Below are 22,956 nucleotides of genomic sequence, written 5' to 3' on the forward strand. Positions count from 1 at the left end.
GCCTTACAGTTCGATGAAGCAACTGACAGCAACAAAGACTGTTTGTTTATCGCTTATGTACGTTTTGACATGACAAACTCCCTGTGTGAGGATCTACTTTTTTGTAAATATGTCAGAGACAGACTCACAGCTGAAGAGCTATTCAAAATGCTGGACTGCTTCCTGACTGAGAATGGGCTAAAGTGGGAGAACTGCATTGGTGTTTGCAGTGATGGTGCACAGACCATGGCAGGGATGAGAAAAGGACTTCGGGCACTCATCAAGAAGGCCTCACCTAATGCTGAGTGGACACACTGTTATACACAGAGAAGCACTGGCATCAAGGCACCTTTCCTCTGAATTAAGTGAGGTTATGACTGACATTGTAGGTGTAGTCAACTTTATAAAGACCAGACCACTAAAAACAAGAGTCTTCTCTGCTATCTGTGAGGAGATGGGAGCTGAACATCAAGCTGTGCTGTTTCACAGTGAAGCAAGGCGGCTGTCACGAGGAAAAGTATTGTCCTGAGTTTGAGCTCAGAGAGCAGATAATGTTTTTGGGGCAGGAGCACAAGTATGACCTCGCAGAAAAATGTTGTGATGAGAACTTCCTGGCAAAACTGGCCTACCTGAGTGACATATTTGGAAAGCTAAATGAACTAAATCTACAGCTTCAAGGGAAAGATAAACACCTCCCTCAGGTCACAGACAAGATCAGCTCTTTCACTCGAAAGCTTGCAATGTGGGGCAGGTGACTTGATGAAGGAAATACTGATTCATTCGAGAACCTGCATGAATTTGTTGACACTACTGACTATGATGCCACCTCAGTGATTCCATATATTAAGGAGCATATTTCATCACTGATGGGATTCTTTAAAAAGTACTTACCTGAAAACAGTTCCCAATATGACTGGGTGATAGATCCTTTCAATGCACCAGCTCCAACTGGTTTCAGCTCTGCAGAGGAGGACCAGTTCATTGATATGACGTCTGACTCCACATTGAGACTGAGGTTCACATCACAGACACTGAGTGAATTCTGGCTGAGTGTAGAGAGGCAGTATCCACTCTTAGGGCAGAGGGCCATGGGCATTCTTCTTCCTTTTGCAACATCTTATCTTTGTGAGACTGGCTTCTCTGCTGTTGCTGCACTGAAGACCAAGTACAGGTCCCAGCTAAACATTGAGCAGGAGCTGACAGTTGCAGTATCATGCTTCAAACCCCGCTTCGAAAAGCTGTGCTTTGCAAAACGTGCTCATTGTAGCCATTAATCCTGACTTCCTCATTTTGATTTAAAAAAAAAATAAAAAATCAGCACATTGTTTTCATTTTTGTTTTATAGGTCAAAGTGTTTCATATATTGTGCTCCGAGTTAATGTTGCTGATCAATTTGAATATATTATTATTTATTTTTAATTTTATTTTTCAGTATCAAAATGGTCAAAAAATGTTTACAGTTTAAATAAGGGTTGAATTTTTTTTTACATTTCAGGCAAATTGATGCACTTTAAGTATTTTCTGTTACAGACTAAAAAGCAATGTTAAAGTTATTCTTTGTAAGTTGATCTATATTTTTCTTTTTTGTTTTCTTTACTGTTAATAAGGACACAATTATGCAGAGGTGTACTTTATAACAATTTTATAGACAAATTATACTATTTACAGTCGCGGCGGAGAGTTGGGGGGCGCGAAATGTTTACTTCTTCCTGGGGGGGGGGGGGGGGGGGTTATCTAAAGTTCAATGTATAACACTTGTATTTTCATGAACATTTATGATGAGTATTTCTGTAAATTGATGTGGCTCTCTGCAAAAATCACCGGATGTTTTTGGAGGCAAAACATTACTGAACATAACGCGCCAATGTAAACTGAGATTTTTGGATATAAATATGAACTTTATCTAACAAAACATACATGTATTGTGTAACATGAAGTCATATGAGTGTCATCTGATGAAGATCAAAGGTTAGTGATTAATTTTTCCTCTTTCTGCTTTTTGTGACTCCTCTCTATGGCTGGAAAATGGCTGTGTTTTTGTGTGTTGGCGCTAACCTAACATAATCATATGGTTTGCTTTCGCCGTAAAGCATTTTTGAAATCAGACACTGTGGCTGGATTAACAAGTAAAGCTTTAAAATGGTGTATAATACTTGTATGTTTGAAGAATTTTTATTATGAGACCACTAACGGGATCAAGCCATAACAGGTTTTAACTTATCAAAACCAACCATAGAAGGATATCATTCATAACCACTCAGGACTGTTAGCCTCCCTTGTAATTGTGCCTGTAGGGGTCCTTTGTCAACATGGTCTCCCACAGGCCACTGTAGGACTTGTCCTTGAAATTGTGGCTGACCAGGATTTTCAGCCCCTGCCACTCATCCTGGATTGCAGCCATGTCACACCCCGATTGAACAGAGCAAGTGAGTTTGCAAATATGCAAACATAACATTCTCATATGGCAATGCAGTGTGAAATAAATTCTTACCTCTCTAGGGCTCCTTGAAATGCCTCATCAGGTCTGCCACACCATCATCGCCATGGGTGAGAAGGCTGGCCTGGTCTTCTGGTCATGTGTCAGGGTTTATCACTCTGAAAGACTCCACTGCGGTCTGGACACCCTCATCCTTCAGCAAACCACCAAACCTGGCTTTGAGATCATCCATGCCGATGTTGATGGCCGGCTCCATATGCTGCTTCAGCTGGGGATTGGCGAGGTCCATGAAGCCTTTCAGATTCCCCTTCAGTGTTATTCCCTTTAACAGAAATAACACACACACACACACACACAATGAAATGTTTGGCCATTTGTCTGTCTCCCATAAAACATTTTTTAAAGACTCCTCCACTGCATTTCCCTCCTTATCCTCAAATCATTCTATTGGGCAACGTACATTGATTCTCACACCGAGAATCTGTCCTCGCGGCTTAAACAATGACGTGGCTAATATATGGATTTTTCCCGCTTTCAATTTTATTTTCAAAAAAAAAACACATTCTGTGATGTGCTCAGTTTTTGGCGGCATGAAGCTTTCATTAGACCAATGAAATTGCCGAACGGGTTAATGTCAAACAACTTTTTTGTTTACTGTTTAGATTAAATTGAGCGCTCTCAAACTTCCCATCATTCTGATTACGGTAGTCATTTTGTCACCCTCATCATGGCAAAGACACGGAGAATTGCAAATGATGCAGTTTAAGTTGAAGGCGATTGATCTGGCTGTTGGAAAAGGAAATAGAGCTGCTGCACGGGAGCTTGGTCTTAATGAGTGGATGATAAGACGTTGGAAACAGCAGTGTGAGGAATTGACTCAGTGCAAAAAGACAACTAAAGCTTACTGCTAATTTTTTATTTTAAGCCGTGTTTCATTAAAGCCTATTTATTGTTGTTACAAGCCGTGTTTCGTTAAAGCCTGTGTAAAGTTCATTTGTTTCAATGTACCGGTAGGCACCTGCGGCTTATAGACATGTGCGGCTTATTTATGTTCAAAATAAAAATAAAAATTAAATTCAGTGGGTGCGGCTTATATTCAGGTGCGCCCAATAGTCCGGAAATTACGGTAATCATCGATTTCTCTTACATCCTAACAAGCTCTCATCCTAACACACTTGGAATCTCCTCATCACCCTGCTGCTGAGCAAGCATGGTCTGGATATTCTCCAGCATGCCTCCTGCCTTTGCCCTAAGCTTTAGTGCTTCCTGTCTGGTCACGGTCTTCCTCAACTCTGATGTGGCTTGGGGGAGGATCAGGTCATTCCTTTGCAGAGTGAGGCTAAGTGAGGATAGCTCCTCAAGCATGTCTGAGAAAATGGCAGAATATACAAGAGTGCATTCTCCATTTCCCGCTTTATCTGTTAAGTAGTGAGTAAATAAACTGTCACCTGTCAATTACTTGATTCTGAAAGTTTGAGTCTTGAACCAATTTTTTAAAACTAGTGTGGTATTACATTTCCTGTGTAAAACTGAACTTCTTTGCCCGCCCTTGAATTTCCGCTGTTGATACTACGGCCAGGTCCTGCAGAACAACGGAGTACTGGCCTTCGTCGGCAAGGTCCTTGCCTTGTCCATGCTGCAAGAACACTGAGTGTTCTGTGGACATGGGGTTCCAGTGAGTTCCCTTGACGGTGTGCAAATATCCACACCGAGCTCTTGCCCGGGAACATAGAGCTCTCATTTGGATCTTCCGCTGAAGTGATACATCTTCCATATCAGATTCAGAAGGTGGTACATGACAGACACCTTTGGCTCTTTCTTCTGAACGGTCAGTATTGGCCAGCTCTAGCCTGTGAAAGTCAGAACAGAATCTTCCAAACAATTCAACGTCTCCTTCCCCCCTGTCTCTTGTGCCAACAGAAAACAATTCTATGGTATTTACCATTCCAGCACTTAGCACAGACAGACACAGTATTGTTTAACATTCTCTGCAAGCAAATAAAACTAAATCATAGAGAATTTATTAGTTACAAACCTGTGGCATATAGTGGATTGAGATTACACTGTGTGCACAATTATTAGGCAAATTGTATTCCTCTGGATTAATTTTATTGTTGAACAAATACAAACACAATCCAAAATGTTATTGAACCTCAAACCTGAATGTTTAACAAAGGAAAAGTGAGTTGTCTTTCTCATGGAAATATAAGTGTGCACAATTATTAGGCAACTAAATTACAAAAACAATCTCAACTCACTTGTTGATTCTCAATTTTTAGAGTAAGTGTAACAGATAAGTAACACAAAATGACAATTATCAAAAAATGTTGGCCTTTCACAAATATTCAGTGACCAATATAGCCACCCTTATTTTCAAGAACTGCCATGAGCCTTCCATGCATGGAGTCTGTCAGTTTATTGATCTGTTCACGATCAATTTTCGCTGAAGCAGCAACCACAGCCTCCCAAATGCTGTTCAAAGAGGTGCATTGTCTTCCCTCACTGTAAATTTCACATTTGAGAAGTTCTCAATAGGATTTAAGTCAGGTGAGGAAGGGGGCCAGGTCGTTATTCAGGCATCTTTGAGGCCCTTGCTGGCTAGCCAAGCAGTGGAGTACTTGGATGCATGTGATGGAGCATTGTCCTGCATAAAGATCATGGCCTTCTAGAATGCTGAGGACTTCTTCCTGTACCACTGTTTGACGAAAGAATCTTCCAGAAACTGGCAGTAGGTTTGGGAGTTGAGTTTCAGTCCATCTTCAACCCGAAAAGGTCCAACTACCTCATCCTCAATGATAGCAGCCCATACCAGTACCCCTCCTTCACCTTGCTGGCACCTGACTCAAAGTGGTGCCCTGTGTCCATTACTGAGCCAGCCACGGGCCCATCCATTTGGTCCATCAAGAGTCACTTTCATTTCATCTGTCCATAAAACCTTTGAAAAATCTGTCTTCAGGTATTTCTTTGCCCAATCTTGACGCTTCAACTTGTGAATCTTATTCAGTGGTGGTCTTGTTTCAGTCTTCTTGACCTTGGCCATGTCTGAGCACTTGACACCTTGTACTTCTGAACACTCCAGGTAGGTTGCAGTTCTGGAATACGGTGGCACTGGAGGATAATGGGTTCCTGGTAGTTTGATGTTTAATTCTTCTCAAGTCTTTTGCAGTTAATTTGCGCCTTTTCTTCCCCATGCGTTTTTTGCGCCCCAGTTGACTATTCGCAACAAAACGTTTGATTGTCCGGTGGTCACACCTCAATAGTTTAGCTATTTAAAGAGTGTCGCATCCGTCTGAAAGGCATTTTACGTTTGGCTTTTCAGTGTCAGTTAAATCTCTTTTTTGGCCTATTTTACCTGAGGTAATGAGGCTGCCTAATAATTATGCACACCTTGGTATAAGGTGATATTCACTTTTGCCACACCCTCCCTCATTACACAAATACATATCACCTGAAAATGATTAAATCCAATAAGAATTCAAGTTTATATGGTTTGGAGTTCGAAAAAGTGAATAGAAATAATGATAAGATCAGAATACTCACTTGCCTAATAATTGTGCAAGCAGTGTATATGCCCCCCTGCCTCTCTCTGCAAGTGGGCAATCACTCCCCCACGTTGGCACCATCTGCCCCGAAGGAGAGGCACTTTATCCATGACCCTCCATCCTTTGGACAAACAGCACAAAATGCAGCCTTGATGGCATCCAAAACATCTTGAATGACAACACAAAAAAACGATTATACAAAAGTATCTCCATTACAAATAATGATTAAACTTGACACAAGAATAAAGCCTATAAAGGAGAAACAATTTACCAATGGCATGGGAGTGCTCAAGGGTCTGTTGTCCGACCAGGAGACTGACTGGCTTCCCATCCTCCAACAAGGCATATAGAAAATCTTGCATTTGGTGTTGGATATATCAGTGTCTATTAGAACGGCAAGATACTTTGCGGCTTTCAGCTTTGCTGACAGGCTCTCTCATTATGTCAGCAATTTGACCGATCATCTCCGCACATTTTACCTCATTGTCGTATGTGGGATTAATGTTAACTCCGTTTTTGTGGTGGAGTCTGATAAGCGGCCCAAATTTGACTGAAGTTTCTTCCTTCACAATGAATATGCGATGTTTATCTTCAATTTCAGCTGCCTACTCTTCAGACAGCAGCACTTGCCTCCTCAATGCTGCTGATACCCCGACTGATGGTTTCTCCTGTCTCAACAGGTACAGATCTCTGCACTGGATATGCCGCCGCGAAATGTTCTCTTTTCAGGTGCGAGTTTCCTGACACGAAGGACGAGCCTGTTTCTGCCCTCTACAATATTTGCAGAACATGACGTTGTTTTCGAACTCTAGCCGTGGGAACATTTTGAGCCAATTCGCATTGAATCTATATGTTCTCCCTCCGCCGGCTACAGTGGACGTTGAAGTGACAGCGGGGGTCACGGTAGCTTCGCTAACATTTTTCTCAGCAGCTTCGCTAAAGTTGTTCTCAGCATCCCTAACGTTATCCACCTCAGGAAAACCTTGTGAAAAGGCTTCATTAGTTGAACCTTGCGAATTCCCCTCGCCGGATTCTTCTTTCTCGTCTCTTTTTCGCTTAAAATAAAATTGTATGGGCTTCATTTTTAGAGATGTCTTGCAAATGAATTTATAGCCTATACCGATACTTTTTTCCAGTGTTGTTCACCTTTCTCACTCTGACTAGACTGCGTCATCACAGAAAACTCTACTGTGATTGGCGCATGCCGCTTGTGGAATGTAGGGACCTGTAGTTTTTAAACAATTAGCAGCGGGGGGGGAATATATCACGGTAGGTTGTAATCTTTACTCCCACACTCTGCTCGCACATTTCTATTTTTAGGGGCAAATGCAAGTGAAATACTCACACTGTAGAACCCTGTCCTTGCAACATGGGGCTGTGCATTATCATGCTGAAACATGAGGTGATGGCGGTGGATGAATGGCACAACAATGGGCCTCAGGAACACGGTATCTCTTTGCATTCAAATTGCCATCGATAAAATGCAGATGATCCCGCAGGCGAAGAAACCAGATGTGGAGGTCCTGGGTTGGTGTGGTTACACTTGGTCTGCGGTTGTGATGTCGGTTGGATGTAATGCCAAATTCTCTAAAACAATGGAGGCTTATGGTAGAGAATTAACATTAAATTACCTGGTAACAACTCTGGTGGACATTCCTAGTCAGCATATCAATTGCACGCTCCCTCAACTTGAGACACCTGTGGCATTGTGTTGTGTGGCAAAAGTGCACATTTTTACAGTGGCCTTTTATTGTCCCCAGCACAAAGTTGCACCTGTGTAATGATCATGCTGTTTAATCAGCTTCTTGATATGCCACACCTGTCAGGTGGATTGATTATCTTGACAAAGTAGAAATGCTTATTAACAGGGAGGTAAAAAAAAAGTGTGCACAATGTGAGAAATTAGCTTTTTGTACATATGGAACATTTCTGAGATTTTTTTTATTTCAGCTCATGAAACATGGGACCAACACTTTACATGTTGCGTTCATATTTTTGTTCATTTTATTTCCGCACTATGAGGTTGGAATAATATTGTGAAAATGATAATGCCCTTTGTGTAAGAGCTGTTTGAAAAGGTTGCCTTAAATTTCAGCCTGTTTTGGTGGGATAGAGTTTTAAATTAGTTAATAGACCAATAGGAAAGAGTTCCAAACCTCTCTGCCAATAACAGCTCATTTTCAGTTTCCTCCTCCCCACTCAGACCACTCCCAGATGGTCCTTGCAAAATTCTTGTTTGAGTTATTACTCTTTGCTAAGAAGTAGAGGCCTTGTAGTCAGACAAAATTAGTATCGTAACAGATATGGGCAATTTTCTGAATATGATTACGATCTAAATATATTTTGTAATTATCTGTGATCAGGGTGAAAAAAATATATTCTGGTGCCAGCATGCATCTTTCTCATGTCGGTCAGTCAAGTGAGGCTCTACATGGTCTAAATAACTCAACTGGCTAGTTTGCCTGTCTGTAAAGAGAAGGGCGGGGTGTACCTTGGTCCTGCTGCTCTGATTGGATAGTGAAGCTGTATTTCTCTGTCCACTCGTGTCATAATTTCACCCGATCACTTTCACTTCTGTTTCAGTCTGATCATTCAGACTGCTGTTGCCTCTTGTTAGCCTGCTACTATGATTAATCAAATGGCAAGGACATTTGCTATCAGTGTGCATAATATCTAAGAAGGGGGGCGAGGGTAAGAAAAAAAGGAGGTATTTCTGTCTGTAAAAAGGCCTTTTGTGGGGAGAAACTCATTCTGATTGGCTGAGCCTGGCCTCCCTGTGGGTGGGCCTGGCTGCCAAGTGGGTGGGCCTGTGCCCTCCACTTGACACATCAATGCAGCCCAAGAAACGTTCTTGAATAAAGCCCTGATCATCCACATTACTGGCTATAACTTACAACTGCGAGTGACAGTTGATGTCTGTGGTTTCAGCCATGCGGGAAAAAAAAGCTTTTACATACTTTTACGGTCACTGACAAGCTAGCTAATTGGCTGTTTAGCTTGCTAGGACACCCACAAACTTGTTTTTAGACATATTAACCAGTAGGGATGTGCATCTTTTCCTTTCAAGACAATTCGATGTGTATCTAGATACATGGGTTACGATACAGGAACAATACGTTTTAGTTTAAAACCATTTGGTTTGATTAGAGGAACGAATCGATGTGATTCGGTTCAATGCTATTTGATTCGATGCACAAACATTTGTTGCATTAACACATTAATTTTCCATTCTAAATGAAAATCTGTTGCTAATGGAGCTTATGAGCTCTCTGAGCTGGATCTCTGTGTGTCTGTGTGTGTGTGTGTGTGTGTGTGTGTGTGTGTGTGTGTGTGTGTGTGTGTGTGTGTGTGTGTGTGTGTGTGTGTGTGTGTGTGTGTAAATCATGTGTATGTAGGCACCTGAGCTGAGCCCCCCCCTCCCATTTGATCTGAAATCACAATCACACACTAATTAATTTGTCAAATGTAAAAGTGTTTGAGCTAGTAATGTATCAATATTTATCTTCAAAAATGTGCACAACTTTGTATTTCACCCTCGTCTCATAATCGAATGGTTTAGACCAGGGGTGTCAAACTCATTCCATGGAGGGCCTAGTGTTTTTTCCTTTCAGTTAAGACTTAGACAACCATGTGACGAGTGTGTAAAGTCTCAAGGCAAAAGGTGGCTACTTTAAAGAATCTCAAATATGAAATATATTTGGATTTGTTTAGCAATTTTTTGGAGTAGGTGTGCCCAAACTTTGGACTGGTACTATGTGTTGCCCAAAAATGCAGTAGTGTCAAAGTCTGTTTCTTCTTACCTTCTCGTTGAGTTGCAGTTTGAATATGCAGACCTTCATCCATTACCTGATTTATGCAGCTTTTTCAATAAAAAGGGTTCTTAAGAAAAAATTAAAATCCACTAAATTGTCATTAGCTAGCCATTCTGGTGGATATAACTGGATTCTGGTAGTTAGTTAGCTGCTTGCTACTACAAATTTGTGCAATTTATAAAAAAAATGTCCTTGCTAACTTGACACGAAAATAAAGTTCTAAAACTAAGAAAACTGTAGATTGAATAAACTAATTTGAATTGAATAATATACAAAAAATGCTTAACTATCTCAATCTATCCAACAATGTCATCATTTCACCAAGCTTCTAAATCACATGCGTAATACTAGGTTCATTCTCTGATCCTCTAATTGGATGGACAACATATCAGTTCATACGGCAAAAGCTTTGATTGGTTAGAGGATGTCCTCCGGAACTCGTCATAGTTTTTTACATTTAAGTCATTTAGCAGACGCTCTTATCCAGAGCGACTTACAAATAGTTACCATGTAGGTCTATGGAAGGGGGCATAGCTTGAGCCCTGAGCTGGAGATAATTTATTTGGTACATCTTAGATAGTTAATTTATAATAAGCAGTGGCCACCAACCCCCCCAAAATAGTTGGTATTTCAGAATACCCCAGTATACAGGGTATATACTGTATACTGCTCAAGCTTAGTGGGAGAATAAGTGAAGCCAAGGCCCGGTGGTGTCAGATGGCAGGGTTGGTGTTGAATGACAGTCCTGGGGTGTGTTGACTGTTTTTATTTGCTATGTTGACTTGAGCTCTAACTAAGGTGCTTTGTTTTATATTGTTTTCCAGCCGTCTTCGCGCTGCACGACTCCCTGTCTCTCTGCGGGCAACTTGGCCTCCCTGGGGGGGACCTCCTTGAGACGGGGCAGTGCAGACACGGGCAGTATTGTCGACCCTGACACCAGTCTGAGTGAATTTAGGGTAAGATGCCTGCGCGCCAACACACACCTCCACTTGCATAACCACCATTAGGTGTCATTACAACCTGTTAGATAAGTGTTACGTGTCAGTACCAGTAACAATACCAATGTTTTCTAATAAACACTAACATTTAAACATCAATCCATTTACTTTTTACAGTGAACCATTTGTGTAGTAGTTTACTCTTCCGCACTACTGTTTTATTTGAGGTCAGAGAATAATATCTGAAACATCCACACTTCTCTCGGCTTTCCGTAGCAACGGTGATCAAAATTGTTCATGTTTTAAACAATTCTAATAAATGCAACAGTTGGACAATGATGAAGATACTCCAAACTGGTATGCATCTGGTATTGACTGAATTATAGCGCATTAAAACGTTTTACTGGCACGGACTAAGAATGGAGTTCAGGGATTCTGGTGGGAATTCAGGTATTCATTTTGTCAAATTTCAGTTTTTTTTTCTTAGAATTCACTCATACATTTTCTAATGGTATCAGGTATTTATTTTGTGTTAAAATAAAGACAATTAGATTTGCCTTATTTGCATAAATATACTGGATGTCCAGTGCCTTCAAAAAGTATTCAAACCCCTTGACTTTTTCCACATTTTGTGTTATAGCCTGAATTTAAAATGCATTAAATTGAAATTTTCACACAATACCCAATAATGTCAAAGTGGAACTGAACTATGTTATAAAAAAATGAAAAGCTAAAATGTTCTGAGTCTAAGTATTCAACCCCTTTGTTATGGCAAGCCTAAATAAGTTCAAGAGTAAAGTCACATAAGTTCCATGGACTCACTCTGTGTGCAATAATAGTGTTTAACATTTAAAAAAAATGTATGACTACCTCATCTCTGTACCCCACACATACAATTATCTGAAAGGTCCCTCAGTTGAGCAGTGAATTTCAAACCACAAAGACCAGGGAGGTTTTCCAATGCCTCGCAAAGAAGGGCACCTATTGGTAGTTGTGTAAAAAAAAAAAGCAGACATTGATTATTCTTTTGAGAATGGCAAAGTTATTAATTGCACTTTGGGTGGTGTGTCAATAGACCCAGTCACTACAAAGATACAGGCGTCCTTCCTAACTCAGTTGCCGGAGAGGAAGGAAACCGCTTTAGGTATTTCCCCATGAGGCCAATGGTGACTTTAAAACAGTTACATGGCTGTGATGGGAGAAAACTGACGAAGGATCAACAACATTGTAGTTACTCCACAATACTAACCTAATTGACAGAGTGAAAAGAAGGAAGCCTGTACAGAATAAAAAATATTACAAAACATGCATCCTGTTTGCAACAGGGCAATAAAGTAATACTGCAAAAAATATGGTAAAGCAATTCACTTTTTGATCTGAATAACAAAGTGTTATGTTTGGAGAAAATTACTGAGTACCACTCTCCATATTTTCAAGCATAGTGGTGGCTGCATCATGTAATGGGTATGCTTGTAATCGTTAAGGATTGTAGAGTTTTTCAGAATAAAATATCTATAGTATGGAGCTAAGCACAGGCAAAGTCCTAGAGGAAAACCTGGTTGTCTGCTTTTCACCCGACACTGGGAGATTAATTCACCTTTCAGCAGGAAACACAAGGCCAAAATCTGCACTTTAGTTGCTTACCAAGAAGGCAGAGAATGTTCCTGAGTGGCCGAGTTAGAGTTTTGACTTAAATCTACTTAAAAATATATGGCAAGAGCGGAAAATGGTTGTCCAGCAATGATCTGCAACCAATTTCACAGAATTTAAAGAATTTTTAAAAGAATAATGGGCAAATGTTGCACTATCCTCTTGTGGAAAGCTCTTAGACTTACCCAGAAAGGCACTCAGTTGTAATCGATGCCAAGGGTGCTTCTACAAAGTATTGACTCGGGTGTGAATACTTATGTATATTAGATATTTCTGTATTTCATTTTCAATCAATTTGTAAATATTCTTAACATGTTTTCACTTTGTCATTATGGGGTATATTGTGTGTAGATTGGTAAAAAAAAATATATATAAATGATACATTTTGAATTCAGGCTGTAACATAACAAAATGTGGAATAAGTCAAGGGGTATGAATACATTAATATAAAGGGGTGGAACAGGGCTGGAACCACAAACTTTCTTTGTCTAGGCCTACCTGCACTATCCTGCACTGTCTAGATTTCCTCATTTAATTACTGTTGTCACGTTCTGTTGCATAATTCAACAAGCGTGTCAATAGCAAGATACCCTCGGATCAAAAATCAACATGCTTGGCTCTAGATTACACCTATCTATACATACTTTACATTGTGAGATCAGACATCACTATTATCCAAGTTTTCACTTTGGTGTTTGACAGGTCATTATAAGCATTTCCGCGTTCGTAACTTTAACGGGGGAAAACAACAGGCACAAGCAAGAGTATGAAAGAGTCGCTGGAGTAAAATGAAAGCAATCAATCCAGCGAGATTTAAGTGACAAGTGGATTTTGCGTCCCTCAAACACAGGAAATAGATTGCTTAAAAAGACAGATCCTCAGGTGGGCGGGGCATGTGCGTTGCTACTCAGCACCTCATTTAACATGTGGGCTTCATGTATGCACGGGAAGATTGTATGTGACATGTTTTTTAAACTTCCTATAAAGCTGTCATCCTGCATGTCTGGGCCTACCGTTGGGTAAATGTTACGGGAATTAAGTTATCAATGTTCTTAAACCGAACTTCAATTTAACTACTCAGTTTGTATACCAGAAGGTGTAAGGTTCTGGTTGAAAGAAACAGACTGAGACCCAGCCTACAATGATCAGAACGTTTATTTACGAGAGCTCTAAAATCCATACAATGCAAACAGCCTTTTATATTACACATTTCGTCATACAAATGTCCCTCCTCTTCTCTAACACTGACGATGCAGTTTACAAACTTTGCTACAACACATACATTGTTTCTCATATCTTGCACCTGGTACCCAATCCACTGTAAGCCTCAAGGTTTCTCCCCTCCCTGGGTGGGGAGACATTCTTCCTGTTATCACTTCCTCCGTGGTCCCAAGTTGTCTGTTAACAATTCCCCTTTTCCTTGAACGTCTCACTTACATTGCTAAATATTAAAGTCTCAGCTTGTCCCATGCACACACATTAGTACATTAACATTATAATCACTCGGTTATACATTTTCAGGGTGAAATCATTTAGTCAAACCTTTAATCATATCATTTCCATTACGTAAATTACTGTCTGGAGATGCCAACAGCATGGGTGCTTTGTTTGAAATCTGTCCTTAATTCTTCCTGGTTTCCCCCTATTCACCCCAACCCATGAACCCTTTCTTCCCATCTGCTCTACAGGACATCTATGATCTAAAGGACCAGATTCAGAATGTAGAGGGGCGGTACATGCAGGGACTTAAAGAGCTGAAGGTAGAGAGACCTGAGCTCAGTGTGCCTTCTCTTGTCCCCTGGTAGCCTTATGGCATCACTAACCCCACTGTACCTACATCTCACCCCCTCTAGGGCCCCACACTGTAACCGCTAACTGTAACACCAAAAACACTCAGTCTGATGGCATGTTCCCTGCATGACCTTTCCTGCTCAGTTTGAAACGCACTGTTTATGGCATGGATTGAAAACCTCGTTTGAACTCTAGCAGTGCTTGGGGAGTAAGAACAAGACCATGAATTGTCTTGTCTTTCAACAATCTTCTGTCTGTTGGATGGGTTTCCAGGTTTGTAGTCCTACGCTAAAATCTATAATTCGCTTTCATTCACACAGCTCTGAGGAACTCCTGGTTTCTTTTCTGTAGTCACTCTAAAAGCTCACTGTTCTCTGAATCTATTTGTGTTCAAAAGGGTAGTTGACTAACACACCTGATTCCTGGCATGTCCTGCACTTTGGTAGAACTGAAACACAATAGCTGAACTCACTCCAGTTTGATATATTTTTGATCTTTGTTCTCAAGATTTTTCTTTTTGAATTATTTAATTTATTTAGTGCTTTGAATCATTCCTCAGACTGAATCAGTGCACCATCGATATCAAGTGGATCTGTTTTTATCACTTGTCCATCTCGGGTTTTGTGAAATTGATTACAATGTAAGCCAATTCCAAGGTGGGCTTCAGAGGGAGCATTGTGATGAAGTTTCAACACCCCATATTTTCAAACACAATCAAACCTGAGTTGGACAACTGATGGAACACTTGAGAAAAGTTACCTTTCCTCTGTTATAGATCGTATTTAAAATATGACTAACGTTCATACCTTTTATGTGTCTTGATATGAGTATTGTTAATTTAATGTAAGAACTCGAGTCACTGTTAAATGTGTCATACTGAATGAGTCATTTGAAGGTTGAGGTTGCATTTAAGACTCGCCAGTGTGTTTCAAACATCCCAAACATGGTTTCCTAGTTGAGAGACTAAATTAACGTACGAATACATTTAGTGTGTTGCTCCTATTATCAGTGTGGTCTAGGGTTGGGAGACATCAACCTTTGTCCTATTGTGATTTATCTACCCATAAAACATTGTGATATGCGATGCTACTGGACGAATCCTGATGAAAAATGATGTTGAAAGCCTGGGCAGAAGCTAAGTGCAGGCAATGCTAATCTTTTCTGATATTCCTTTCTGGTGGAGGAGTTGGACAGGTTTATTTGTGTCTGTGGTGTGCACATGATGGAGCAGTGACTGTCTGATGATGTTATAGGCCTACATCATGGCCTGGATAGAAGCATTCTTCAGAACTGGATAATAGTTGCTTTATTTGCCTCATAAAATGGAGCAAACTATTTGTGTTTAAAAGGGTAATTGACTAACACACCTGATTCCTGGCATGTCCTGCACTTTGGTTGAACTGAAACGCAATAGCTGAACTCACTCCAGTTTGATATATTTTTGTTCTTTGGAATTGAGAGTTCCTTATTTATTAATTTTTTATCAGTGGCTTGAATCATTCCACCGACTGAATCAATGCACCATCGATATCAAGTGGATCAGTTTTATCACTTGTCAATCTCACTAGTGTCCTTTATAATAAAAATAATAATAAATAGGTTTAGGCTATAGCCTAAATGCCCATGAATGGGAGAGAGAGAGAAATAATATTTTCTGAATGGACATTTTGCGCCGCTTTGGTGGAATTCTCCGCTCTGTCTGGCCTACATTCCTCTCTTGCATTCTGTAGGCTATATAGAATATTTATTGAAATAGGCTATAGCAAAAAGAAATAGGCAAATTACTCGGAATGTCACTTGTGTGTTGCCCTGCTGTGCACTGCGAGACTGTTTTCTTTACTGCGCGGCGCCAGTCAAGTTCAAATAAGCTAAACCATCGTTGTCTGTCACATCACGATGTTGTCACCATTGATGATGGCTGTTAATCATCGTCGACAGACGATACTATTGCCCAACCCTAGTGTGGTTGTGCAGAGCTGTACTATTATTACTGTAATTACTATAGTAATAATAGTAATTATTGTTCTGTGGTATCTCCCTCATGGTTCATTCTGTAAAGAGGTGTGTGTGTGTGTGTGTCTGGTAGGAGTCGCTGTCGGAGGTGGAGGAGAAGTATAAGAAAGCCATGGTGTCGAACGCACAGCTGGACAACGACAAAGCCAACCTCATCTATTACGTGGACACACTCAAAGATGTCATCGAGGAGATGGAAGAGCAGATGGCCGAGCTGCGTAGGGAAACTGAGGACAAGTCTAAGGTGAAGTGTTAAACACTCTCTCACACACAGCATAGTAGATAACCGTTATCATCTGCTGTTAACATATGCAGACTCGGACAGAGGTGAGCATATGCAAATTGCAGCAAAGTCTCCAACCGCACTATCAACTTGTTCACATACTTTAACTCATTCATGTGTGCAGGTCTTATAATCAGCAAAGCGGCCAAGTCCAACTGCACCATTGTCTGTCTGACCATGAGATCCACTGCTCTTTGCTGACAATGGGTGTAGCTATATAATTCCAGAGGAAACAAGGCCAAATCAAAATTCTCCCTGATCCAATTACCTGGCTAGAGTGTAAACGTCTATGGTGTAAACGTCAATGGAATCTTGCTCACTGCCCATGACTGCACTCTTTTTTTGGGGTGGTTTTGAGATTTTTAACTTGTGTAATGAAGAATGGTTGCACTTTCTGATTGATTGTGACTCTTACAACGGCCCTCTTTCATTCCAGGAACTAGAAAGACAAAAGCACACATGCACAATCCTGCAGCACAAACAAGTGGAGTTAAAGGAGGGAATCCGCCAAAGAGATGAGCACATTGCGGTATGGCTGCACTAAGAAAACCAACATTTGGTGGCCATCACTTCACACCTACACTTCCATTCTTTACAGTCCTGTAGTCTGTGTACTGCAGTAGCTTGATAAAGATCCATAGTGTGAGACTATACTTCTCTCTCTCATAGTCTCACACTCATCCCAGTGTCTCCTCTCCTGTTTCATTGTTTTCTCTGTCTGGTCTTTGTCACTTTTCTTTGCCTCGTCTCTCTATACTGAAATGATCTCTATTCCAGATCATTTTCTGGCCACATGTCTTTTTTTCTGGTCCCTTACTTTTCATCACTCTATCACTCACTTTTCTATTCAAGGCCATCTACATTTTTTATGTTTCATCCTGTCATTTCTCTTTCCATCCTTGTCATCTATTTTATTCTGTTTTTCATTCTATTTTACCCTGTATCCCGTATCTCACTCTCTGTACGCAATACCACTAAAGGAGAACCAGCAAATCCAGACTAAGTTAGATACCCTCACCAGAGAGGTGTTTTCCTTGCAGGAACCGATAAACTGGAAGGACAAAAACATTGGGGTAGGAGGTCACGCTTGGGGAGGCTCTGAAGGATTGTGAGAGGCAATAGATGTGCACAGACAGCTTGTGTTGTTTTGGTTTGTATGTTTCTCTCTGACCAAATGGAAATTGAAGGTTTGTGTTTAGATTCAATACCCTTCACCCAGAAGTGTACAGTCGTTCACTCCCTTCCCGTGTATTTAAAAGCATTGGGTTGGTGCAAGCATGGCTGGAGGGAGTTTCCACCATATTCCTTACATCAGTCCAATTCCTTTTAAATCCATGAGGGGAAGTCTTATGAGTGTACAATTCAGCAGAAGGCTAAGGAATCGGACCACCCATATAAACCTCTAGAGTTTCCTGAAGGAAACTTGGTGCTGATTCACCGATCAATGAAATCTGTATCAGGTAATCGACTGGTCCTAAACAGTTTATTGCCTCTCATAGTTGCACGACAGGGACTCTGTATAATAGCCAGTAGTTGTTGGACCAATTCTAATTCACAGTTTGGAGTTTCCCTAAATTTGCATGTGATATGATGATTGTGGGCTCACTAATTTCATAAACTTTTGATGCTGTGGTCATTTTAGGTTAAGATGTAGGTTTTGTGTGCACTCTGTAAAGTTTAGTCAGTGCAAGGGAAACTGTGAACCTTCAAGCATTTGATGTGTATCGGGGGAAAAAAAGAGAAATTTCTCCCTTTTTAAAACTCATATTTTATTTACCCTGAAATGACAGCATGAAATCCATTTAAGTTATATAGGCCTAGACTTAAAGCTCTGCCTCTCTAGTGTCAGATTGATATTTTTATTTGGCCTTTAGCTCTCCCTTACATAACTGTTTTGTCATGTGGTGTTTTATCTGTGAGCATGTGGTGGTTGTGTCAACATCTGTCGCTTTGCCTTTCCAACTCAACCTTACCATTCTGGTGTACCGTTTGCATGTCTATACAGACAAATATGCATCTACAAAGGTCATTGTAGTGTGCATGCATATACTGTACGTATATCAGTCTTTCCAACCATTCCTCCACTTCTTTTCTCTCCTTTCTCTTTCCTTTTGTCTTCTCTCCTTTCTCTTTCCTTTTGTCTTCTCTCCCTCCTGCGTGTGGTCACCAAGCCCTAGAAAGACAGAGTTATTTGATTGCATTGGGAATGAGAGGGATGAGCTGGCTGACATCAAGGCGAAGGCCAAAACAGGAGAGGTAGGTCTCACCACCAGAGGGCTGGGATTAGTCTATATCCCCATTGAATAGACGAAGTAGGTTCCAGGAATAAGCTTGCTAGAAACAACATGTGTCAGGGAAAATGTATCGAGTAAAAGGTACATTATTTTCTTTATGAATGTAGTGAAGTAAAAGTAGTCAGAGAATAGTAAAGCACAGATACCCCCAAAAAAACGACTTAAGTAGCACCTTAAAGTCTTTTTTTACTTAAGTACTATACACCACTGATCCAATCTACACGGAGAAAACGAACCCGCAAACAAACAAAAGGTATACCATATTATGAACGGATAAAGATGGAATCTGCTGATGTAGCTTTCCTCTACAAACAAGGGAACATGAAGAGACAGTCAGAATGGCATATATACTGTATAATGAACTAAGCAAACACAAGCAGAGAAATGAAGGACCTAGAGAAAAATCAGACCACAACATATATCCAATCAAGGTAAAAAGTTACAGATTGAATATTTATATGTCCGTGTTGGCTCAATTGGCCTGTGCATTTTACTTCGGGGGACCAGTACGGGGGGAAAAAATGTATGAAATGTCTGAAATGTATGCATTCACTACTGTAAGTCGCTCTGGATAAGAGCGTCTGCTAAATGACTAAAATGTAAATGTAATGTAATGTATGTAGCTATGTATGTCTTCTTGTGTACCTAAGTTTGTTTTGTCTTTTTTCCGACTAGGTTGTTTCTTCCACAAATGTGTTGAACTACACGGAGTATAACAAACATTAGGAACACCTTCGTAATATTGAGTTGCACCCCCCTTTGCCCTCAGAACAGCCTAAATTTGTCAGGGCATGGACTCTACAGGGTGTCAAAAGCTTTACACAGACGCATGTTGACTCCAATGCTTCCCACAGTTGTGTCAAGTTGGCTGGATGTCCTTTGGGTGGTGGACCATTCTTGATACACACGGAAAACTGTTGCGCGTGAAAAACCCAGCAGCGTTGCATTTCATGACACAAACTGGTGTGCCTGGCACCTACTGCCATACCCAGTTCAAAGACACTGAAATATTTTGTCTTGTCCATTCACCCTCTGAATGGCACACATACACAATCCATGTCTCAATTGTCTCAAGGCTTAAAATCCTTATTTAATCTGTCGTCTCCCCTGAATTTACACTGAGTGAAGTGGATTTAACAAGTGACATCAATAAGGAATCATAGCTTTCACCTGTTCAATCTGTCATGGAAAGAGCAGGTGTTCTTAATGTTTTGTATACTAAGTGTATGCTGTGTGTCTGTCAGTCTGTGTACAAGCAATGGAAACCTCAGTAAACCGTTACTTCACACAGCTCTGTGGCTTATTGCATTTCAAACCGTGAAATACAATAAGTTGTAAACCCCTCTATGCTGCCTCACTCTAGCCAAGTTTCAATGACCATACTATCATGGTCCAATTCACACTGAGTGGTATGCTAGTGTTGATATTGGGACATAGCCTCTCTGTGTTGAGATCCTCTTTTAACCCTGTGTCCCTTTGACTCCTTAGAAACACGGCCTGGCCATCATCCCAGAGGGAATGCCTAACGGGGACATCAACCATAATGACCCAGCCACAGGGATCACCGGGGTCGCACAGGAGGCTGCCCAGGTGCTGGAGTCAGCAGGGGAAGGGTCTCTGGGTGAGTGGAGGGGACAGAACAGGTTCTCCTAAAGGGAGCGGTGGGAGAAATAAATGAATTAATATCTGTGATGTACATGTGTTATTCAGTCAATAATACACCAGGGGGCGAACTTCATTGTTATTTTAGCACAATGGTGTTGCGGTCATAGTTGCAAGGCACCTTTTTTATAATTATTATATTTTTTCATCTTTGCAGATGTTAGGATACAAAAGCTTGCGGATGAAAAGGACGAACTCTTAGCCCAGGTACATGTATAATTTTCCTCTTCGATCCCAGTGATGTCTGGCAGGGCTATACTAGTTTCCTCTTGACTATTTTCTCATGGTCTTTTTTAACTGTCTGTTCAGGTATAATAAGTCATGCTGTCCATACTGTGTGGTGTCCGTTAGATCAGGAAGTTGAAAATGTGTCTGGAGGATGAGAGGCAGAAGCACTCCAAGATGGAGAATGCCTTCACAGATGGAGAGAGGATGGAGAATGCCTTCACAGATGGAGAGAGGATGGAGAATGCCTTCACAGATGGAGAGAGGATGGAGAATGGCACTGACCTGCACTTCATTGAGATGCAAAGTAAGTCCCGTTCCTGCCCAAACCTACAAAAGTTCACACTACCATTCACACAAAACATACAAAGGCATAAACGTCACCATTGATACAAAGCCTATGCACACTCACTAAAAGGCTTTCTCTTTACATTAAACACACACTGCCAAAAAGAAACTAACAGCAAGGCTCACATCTTAATTCCCTTGTCCTGTGTAATGTAAATGTACTAACTCAAATGTTCTAATGTTTTACTCTCTGCAGGAGATGCCAACAGACAGATAAGTGAATACAAGTTCAAGCTCTCGAAGGCAGAACAGGAAATGGGCACAATGGAACAAAACGTAAGTCACGGAAACACTGACATACTTTCCATATGTACCCTAGCTGACCAAATGCAAACTGCTGAACCAGACACATTAATATACATACATTTTAGTGTTTGAATGAGAAAATGAAAATAAATGTCAGCGTCAGATGTGAAGGTTGCATTTACTTTGTTTCTGTTTCATTATCCTCATATCTAGATCAACAGACTTGAAGGACAAGTGTCCAGATACAAGGCATCAGCGGATAACTCAGAGAAAATAGAAGATGAACTGAAAATTGAAAAAAGGAAACTTCAAAGAGAGGTAAGGAACAAAACAATAGATAAAAAATGTCAGTGGCCGATGTTTGATTTGACATAAAACATAGTCTAACCTTTCATTTCTAACCATTCCCCTCTTTTTCCCACAGCTGCGGATTGCACTAGATAAGATTGAGGAGATGGAGATGACCAACAACCACCTAGTAAAGCGCCTTGAGAAGATGAAGGCCAATCGGAACGACCTTCTGTCTTAGCAGTGAAGGCCGCTGGATTGCCACAGAAGCCGTTAAACTCGTACCTTTGACTGCCATATTGCGTCTGGAGCACGTTTCCATTCTTCCTCAGTAACACTTGTTGTGTAGCAAAACCAAAAACACTTACAGAAAAAAGCAACACTGGTAGCAGAGAGGCAGAAGTATTTTTTAAATAAAATATAGGCATTGGTTTGTCTTTTTTGTGTGCCAGTGTCTTTCAAAGGGAACCTCAAAAACCTATTAAACCATAGTTATTAGGGGATGATGATGACTCTAATAAATTCGCAACTCATGACTTTATTTTTCAATGCTTTGGACTACATGTTATTCACAAGGTTTTACTTATCTCTGGCTGGGTGCTTGGCTATTTCTTTGTTTTGTATTTTTTGATAAGTTGCATGAATGAGTATTATGATTATTTTGAACTGTTAAACCCTCAAGGCTGCTCTCTCTGGCCTGCACCTATCTATAATCCCTCACACAGTGAAGTGCCTTCTCACACCTAGAGACTGAGGGTTTTACATTATCTTAAGATTTTAAACAAATATAATAACTTGTACAAAATAATGTATTTAAAGGTGCAGTCATGATTTGATGAAATATATAGAACCAATTGTTTTGAGATTTCATAAAGAATTTAAAAATATATATATATTTTAAAAGATTTCTTGAAAATAAATGTGCAAATGACAGAACTGTGTGTATATATAAGGTGGATTTATTTTTTTGCATGGGTTATGGCACAGTGAATTCCCTTTTTTTAAGAGGAGTGATGATTCAGGGTTCTTTGAGCTAAAAAAGAAAGGCAAGTACAGCAACAGAAGACGGCACTACATTCCACTTTGTCCTCAAACCTTGTTCATTGCTCTGAAAGCCAAGCAGTTTCAAGTCTCAGGACCACACAGTGATTGTGACTGGGGCACCTACTGCATTGAAATACTCTATGAATAAACTCTATACCAGATTTATACTGGCCTTTTTTTGTAACATTTTTCCAACAATCATGAACAAATTGTTAGATATTTTTTATTACTGTTATATAATTTTCCTTGTTTTGGGTCAACATCAACAAACTGTACATACAGTATGTACATATATTTGAATTCCAAAACGGTAACATAAAACATAACCAACAAATACTAAAACAATGATTATACATTCCCTTTCAGTGCTCTGCTTTTTATTGTATTTTTTATTTTTACATTTC

At 40.4% G+C, this 22,956-nt stretch overlaps 1 protein-coding gene across 1 annotated transcript; it reads left to right on the plus strand.

Moving 5' to 3' along the window:
* The first annotated feature begins 7,388 nt into the window (after positions 1 to 7,388).
* On the plus strand, positions 7,389 to 22,444 carry LOC106604156 (leucine-rich repeat flightless-interacting protein 2-like). Its single transcript, XM_082961430.1, has 13 exons — positions 7,389 to 7,406; positions 10,595 to 10,726; positions 14,047 to 14,118; positions 16,236 to 16,406; positions 16,882 to 16,974; positions 17,426 to 17,518; positions 18,582 to 18,701; positions 20,228 to 20,360; positions 20,559 to 20,608; positions 20,753 to 20,933; positions 21,171 to 21,250; positions 21,434 to 21,538; positions 21,645 to 22,444. The coding sequence occupies exons 1-13, from the start codon at positions 7,389 to 7,391 to the stop codon at positions 21,747 to 21,749; spliced, it is 1,353 nt and encodes a 450-aa protein (XP_082817556.1). The 3' UTR covers positions 21,750 to 22,444.
* The last annotated feature ends 512 nt before the right edge of the window (positions 22,445 to 22,956 follow it).

Source organism: Salmo salar, chromosome 01 (assembly GCF_965601325.2).
Source record: "Salmo salar chromosome 01, fSalSal1, whole genome shotgun sequence".
Classification (NCBI taxonomy): domain Eukaryota; kingdom Metazoa; phylum Chordata; class Actinopteri; order Salmoniformes; family Salmonidae; genus Salmo; species Salmo salar.

Excerpts from the sequence above, each read along its gene's own strand:
- LOC106604156 (XM_082961430.1), top strand. Across the intron at positions 16,975-17,425 it reads AAAGAGATGAGCACATTGCG|GAGAACCAGCAAATCCAGAC; the intron begins GTATGGCTGCAC and ends ATACCACTAAAG. Across the intron at positions 18,702-20,227 it reads CGAAGGCCAAAACAGGAGAG|AAACACGGCCTGGCCATCAT; the intron begins GTAGGTCTCACC and ends TTGACTCCTTAG.